The sequence below is a fragment of the Psammomys obesus genome, unplaced genomic scaffold (assembly GCF_907164565.1).
Source record: "Psammomys obesus unplaced genomic scaffold, mPsaObe1.curated_primary_1811, whole genome shotgun sequence".
Lineage (NCBI taxonomy): Eukaryota > Metazoa > Chordata > Mammalia > Rodentia > Muridae > Psammomys > Psammomys obesus.
Genome location: NW_026586463.1, coordinates 4518082 through 4524148, shown reverse-complemented (window position 1 = coordinate 4524148; position 6067 = coordinate 4518082). Strand labels below are relative to the sequence as shown.

The 6067-nt window shown below is 48.7% G+C and overlaps 1 protein-coding gene across 1 annotated transcript; it reads right to left on the bottom strand.

Annotated features, from left to right (window-relative positions):
* Nucleotides 1–1208: 1208 nt before the first annotated feature.
* Htr1a (5-hydroxytryptamine receptor 1A) lies at nt 1209–5846 on the bottom strand. Its single transcript, XM_055601915.1, has one exon. It carries the CDS (start codon nt 5009–5011, stop codon nt 3743–3745), a length of 1269 nt encoding a protein of 422 aa, XP_055457890.1. The 5' UTR covers nt 5012–5846; the 3' UTR covers nt 1209–3742.
* Nucleotides 5847–6067: the final 221 nt, after the last annotated feature.

Genomic DNA, 6067 nt, shown 5'->3' with positions numbered 1-6067 from the left:
TTAAGATTAACAAAATGAGTTTAGAATTAATGGAAACAAGAAGTACTCCTGATGATTTCGGTAGGGAGAAAAGAACATATGCATTATCGTTCATTCAGTGTTTTCATTCAGTGTTAAGTCTTACTCCTGGAACCCCACTATAAAATGAGACCCAGTGGGGAAAAAAATGTCCCTTTATTTTTCTTTTAGGCAACAACCCCATAACAATAAAAACCAGTGGCTATTGTCCTCTCGCTTGATATTATAAAGGACACAAAGGAAGAGCCTCAGTCATGCTTTCCACTTTTAAAGGTATCAGTGAACTTGGAAAGGGGCAGGGAGGAGATGAGAGAGAAAGGGTGGGGTTGGGAGGGAATAAAGGAGTGGGCTACAGCTGGGATACAAAGTTAATAAACTGTAACTTATGTTAAACTATATATTAAATAAATAAATAAATGAAATTAATCATGATGTAAATTTAAAAAAGGTAGTGCTTTCCCTTGCTGTTGATTCCCCTGACCCATCTATGTTTCTGACACAAATGCCAAAAACTTACTGAAGGAGCCAGTCATGTAAATGCATGATTTTGTGTCAAACCCATGAAATAAAATATTATTTATAGAATAAAATTTAAGAAAGGAAGAAAGAAAAAGTGAAGAAAAGAAGGAAGAGTGACAGAAAAATAACTTGTCTAGAAGTTGTGAGTTAAAACTTAATATGTCTCTAAGTGTTAAACCTTACCTGAGGAGGACATGCTAGCCCATGTCTTTAATCGAAGCACTGGATCCCAGTAAGAAGATCTCTTCAGTTAAAAGCCAGTCTGGGGGGCAGGAGCAGAGGGTGCTGAAGAGATGGCTCAGTGGTTAGGAGCACTTACTATTCTTCCAGAGAACCTGGGTTCAATTCCCAGCACTCAAATGGCAGCTCACAATTGTTTATAACTCCTGTTCTGGGGGAACCCTACACCTTCACACAGAACATACATGTAGGCAAAGAACCAAAGTACATAAAATAAAAATAAATAAATAAATTATAAAAAGGCCAGCTTGGTTTACAATAGAAAGTTCCAGGCCAGCAAGGGCTACATAGTTAGGCAAAACTATGTCAAAACAAAAACAATTCCCTAAGCTGAATTGTGAGATCACCCTTATTTTTCACCTCTATTTATGTATTAATACAACTAGCACAAATGAAGAGTCTGATTAAATGAAGATACATAGGCTACTGGTCTTAGTTTATTATAGCATTGCCTTATTAAATTCCTTTATTGTCACAAGGAAGAGTGAAGGCCAATTTTTATGCATGAATATTTCACCTTAATACAAATATCTTAAAATAAAACAAGCATCAGGCTTCTTCAGAGCTGTGTGACACATTGCACTTATTTCTCTGATTTCTCTATTACTTTGCAATTGTAGTCCAATTGGGTGGCCCTTTCCAGTCTTATTTAAAGTCTCTTTCTCAAAATAGCAGGACTAATGCCCCTTCCCCCATCATAGTTAAACATTCCTATGGAAAGAAAATACAAATAAATAGAAGTTAGAAGTCTTGGTCTCCGATGTGACATCTGAAATTTGGGGGTAGATTTATTTCAAATAAGAATCTGTTCTAAAAATAGTGAAACATACAGAAAAAAAATAGTTTGGTCATCTAGCTCTACTTAATTTGGGAGAGCAAAAAGCAACGCTAAGTTTGCAAACAAGTACTATTTGTACTAGAGAAACGCAGTGTTTTATCTTCTCCCGTTAGGCTCTCACATGCAGACGCCCTACAGGCTTAAAGTCTGAAATGGCTCTACTACAGTGGGAGATGATAATCATTCCCACTTCAGGGCAGAGCGAATGACACCAAATAGAGGCTTCCTTCGGTTTGGCAAACAGAACAATGGCTTCATGTGACAGAGCAGTCCTTTCGCCCTGTTGATGAACACGAGGGCGGTGGGGGCATTGTACTAGCAACTTTGGCAATAAGCAGATGCAGCACGGTTTTCAAAACAGCAGGTGCAGACCTTGGAAAGATACAGTTGAAGGGAAGGGGAAGAGAGAAAACTCCGTGTAATTGCTGGAAAATGAAACCATTATTCAACAGAAAATTTGAGGTTCGGGTGTAACACAAACCTCGCGATGCCCTCTCGCATAGCTGGAAATGTACATTCAAATGAAGCACCAAAATAAATTACCTTTCTGGGGTAGCAAAACTAAAGGCAGAGGAAGAATGCCTAGGGTGGGAGGGAAGCTCTACAAATTGAAAGGAATTAAAACCGGTTTTCTCCTCAGAACTCTGGGTCACAAAAGCCTGGAATAAATGAATCCTCTAGATTCTGCACAGAGAGCGACCTCTAACCGTTCCACTGAGGTCTCCGCTCCTTTAGTTATCTGTCTCTGGGATCAAGCTCCTGAGGATCCGTGAGGTGTTGAGACCCTTAGCAATGAGAGCCCAGAGTTCTGCTCATTTTGTGTGCGACCTGAATGAACGAATCCAGACATTATTAGGATATGCTAAACAAAGCTGTAGTCCTCAGTCGGAAGAGAGAAGGGGTTGAATAGAGAAAATTTGCATCCTATGGTTAAAATTGCGCTTTTAGGCTCCCCAGGACACGCCTCTGGAGTTGGAAGCACTTAGGAGCATTTTTTGCTCTTTGCCTCCCCTGTATGCCCCACACCCACACTTCCTTAGAGGTTTCTGGCTCTCTCTTCTCTTGTACAAACTCTCAACTTCTTGGTCAGTTCCGGGACGCTGTTGGCGAGGTGAGGCAGAGGAACCTGAGCGCTGCAAACCCGAGGCGCCAAGAGGCTTTAGCGGAGGAGCCTGCCGCTAAGAACCAAGCCTAGTGTGGGGCGCGCCGTCCTGTGCATCTCAGCGTCCCCAGCGCGCCCTCCCTGGCCAGCAGTGGGCGCCTCCCGCAGCAGACACCTGGCTTTGCCAGAACGTACAGAAAGGCCAACAAACTAGAGGGATGAAAGTCTGCCTTCCGAATAGTCTGATTGTCAATTTCTTTGGTGAGTGCTGACACCACGACAGGAAACCAGCTACAGGCCTTCCTGGCTCTTCCCCATGGGCCAGGCCCACTCCACTCCAACAGACACTTTTGCCACTTGATTTTGAGTTCAAAAAAACACAGAACGTGGGCATTGTGCACCGGGGAAGAAGGGTATTTTGCTACCCTACAAGGCAGGGATTTCCAGGGTGCCTTAGGCCAAAGTAGTCCAACTGCTTTTCCGGACCAGCAATGAGTGAATGGAGATCAGACTCAACAGAGAAGACTGACACCCAATTAAAGAGAGAGCGGAGAAGGACAGAGCAGTCTTGAACCTCCAGACTAGGGCAAAAGCTGACAGTTCTAATTTGAGTGACAGATGCCATACAGCTTACATTTTCTGCCTTGAATCACTGAGATTTAATCTTCCATCGTGAAGAATTGGGATTTCGAATAGGGAAGAGGTTATTGCAACTATAAAAACTGATCCTAGGGTCAAAGACGGAGCCAGTAACTTTTCACACAGACTCTAGGGGTTCTCTATGATTTCTGCAAAGAGCACTGTCCCCTTGAAATAGAATAAAGAGGGGAAAAGCATTATCTGAAAGCCATGGGCCAAGAAGCTGCGTGTCCTAGGAAAAGCAAGTTCTCTTAGGTGTTTCTTCCAAGGAGGGGGTACTGAGTGAATGGGGAGGGTCCTGGAACCCCTATACTCTTCAGCCTCCTCTTCCTCCTTTTCCATCACCACCACTATTACCATCACCACCACCACCACCACCATCATCATCATCGGCGGCAGAACTTGCACTTAATGATCTTCTTAAACGCGTTTTGAAAGTCCTTGTTGAAGTAAGCATAAATAACGGGGTTGAGAAGAGAGTTGGAGTAGCCCAGCCAATTAATTATGGCACCCAACAAGGCAGGCATGTGGCAGCTGCTCTCGCAGAAAGGCAGGACCAGGGCCACGATAAAAAACGGCAGCCAGCAGAGGATGAAGGTGCCCATGATGATGCCCAACGTCTTCACTGTCTTCCTCTCGCGGGCCAGGGCCATTTTGCGCTTTGCCTCAGCGTTGCGCTCATTTTTTCTCTCTAGGCAGGCGGAGGCATAGGAGGGAGCCCCCGACTCGCTGGGCAGAGGCAAGTGCTCTTTGGAGTTGCCCACTCGGTGCACCTCGATCACCTCCAGGGTGGCGTCCTCGTCACCCTGCCTCACCGCGCCGTTAGCGCACGGAGCCCCCGCTGCCCTGTTTTCAGCACCGCGCCTCCAGTCCCCACTACCTGGCTGTCCGTTCAGACTCTTCTTGGGGGGCGGAGCCGACGACGTTCCCAGGCTGGTGCCTGCTCCCTTCTTTTCCACCTTCTTGACGGTCTTGCGGATCCGGAAGCGCGCGGCCCTGAAGATGCGCCCGTAGAGAACCAGCATGAGCAACAGCGGGATATAGAAAGCGCCGAAAGTGGAGTAGATGGTGTAGCCATGGTCCTTGCTGATGGTGCACGCGTCGGGGTCCGAGCGGTCTTCCGGGGTGCGCCAGCCCAGCATGGGCGGGATGGAGATGAGAAAGCCAATGAGCCAAGTGAGTGAGATCAGCGCAGCGGCACGCCGGGGCGTCCTCTTGTTCACGTAGTCTATGGGGTCGGTGATCGCCCAGTACCTGTCTAGCGCGATCGCGCACAGGTGCAGGATGGATGAGGTGCAGCACAGCACATCCAGGGCGATAAACAGGTCGCAGGTGACCTGGCCCAGGGTCCACTTGTTGAGCACCTGGTACAGAGCAGCCATGGGCAGCACCAGCACTGACACCATGAGGTCGGTGACCGCCAGGGAGCCGATGAGATAGTTGGCCACGTTCTGGAGGGAGCGCTCCAGGGCGATGGCAGCGACCACGCAGGCATTGCCGAGCACCGCGCAGAAAATGAGGGTGCCCAGCAGCAGAGAGGTGATGACTTGGTAGCTGAAGGTCACGTCGGAGATGCCCGTATCGTTGCCGCGGGTCCCGAAGGGCTCCCGGGACGACGTGGTGTTGTTGCCCTGGCCAACACTGAGCGTATCCATGCCTGCCTGCGCGCCCCGTGGGATGGGGGAAGGGAGGTGGGGGGAAAGCTGCAAGGGGATCTCCCTTGCCCCTCCCCCTAGGGTCTTCCTCCTTTTCTGAGGAGTTTCAGAGGGAGGGGATCCAGGGACGGGAGCGGGAAGTTCTTACTGCTCTGGCGAAGGCATCTGGGAGGAGCAGCTCACCGGCGCTCTCCGGCTTGGCTCCCGCGGGTTCTGAGCGCTCTGAAGCTCCAGCTAGGAAACTGTACTTGGCCTGAGAGCGGATTCCAAATCTCTGGGTGCTGGAGAGATGGCTGCGATATCTGTCTCACACTGTCCATTTCACTTTGTCCCTGCCAAACTGGCCACTGGAGCCGGACTCTCCCGGGGAGTAATCAGTCTCCGACCTCAGAAGTCTCTGGGTTCCAGAAACCCCATCCTACGGGGTCACTCTGTGACCCTCAACCCCCATTTTCTTCTCTGCCTCTCTCCTGCCTTCTACAGTCTCTGCTTTTCTTTCTTTCTATTTTTTTTTCAGCCTCCTTCTCTCGGCTTCCTCCCACTGGCCTTCCCTTCCAGTTCCCCTTTCCTTCTCACCTCCCTTTCTTTATCCCTCTGTGTCGCTCAGACAGCCAGTCTCCCTTCCTCCCACGCTAACCCCCACCACCACCCAGCACTTCCCCAGTCCCGAATGCCTCCTTCTGCTCGGTCCCCCGCCCTCCTCTCCCTCCAGCCAGGCGTCTTTACATTCCAGTCCTCACACTCAGAACTCACTTCGTATACTCACTCCAATCCGATCTGCTAGTCAGAACTCACTTCATATACCCACCCGGATCCGATCTGCTAGTCAGGCCAGTGTTTTAACAGATTAAACCCCGCCTCCTACCCAGCAAAGTAGAGGGAGATGGAAGGAAGCAAGCAAGGAAGGAAGGGAGAAAGGAAGGGAGGGAGGAAGAAAGAAATCTTTCCCCACTACTCATTCCCTTTATCTCTGCCAACTTCTTAGATAGAGGCAGGTTCACAGTGTGGTTACTGGAAATGAGGAAAGACACAGGGAGCCTGAAAGTTGGAAACCTG

Bases quoted from the DNA above. Each gene is read 5' to 3' on its own strand.
- Htr1a (XM_055601915.1), bottom strand. From the start codon at position 5,011: ATGGATACGCTCAGTGTTGGCCAGGGCAACAACACCACGTCGTCCCGG.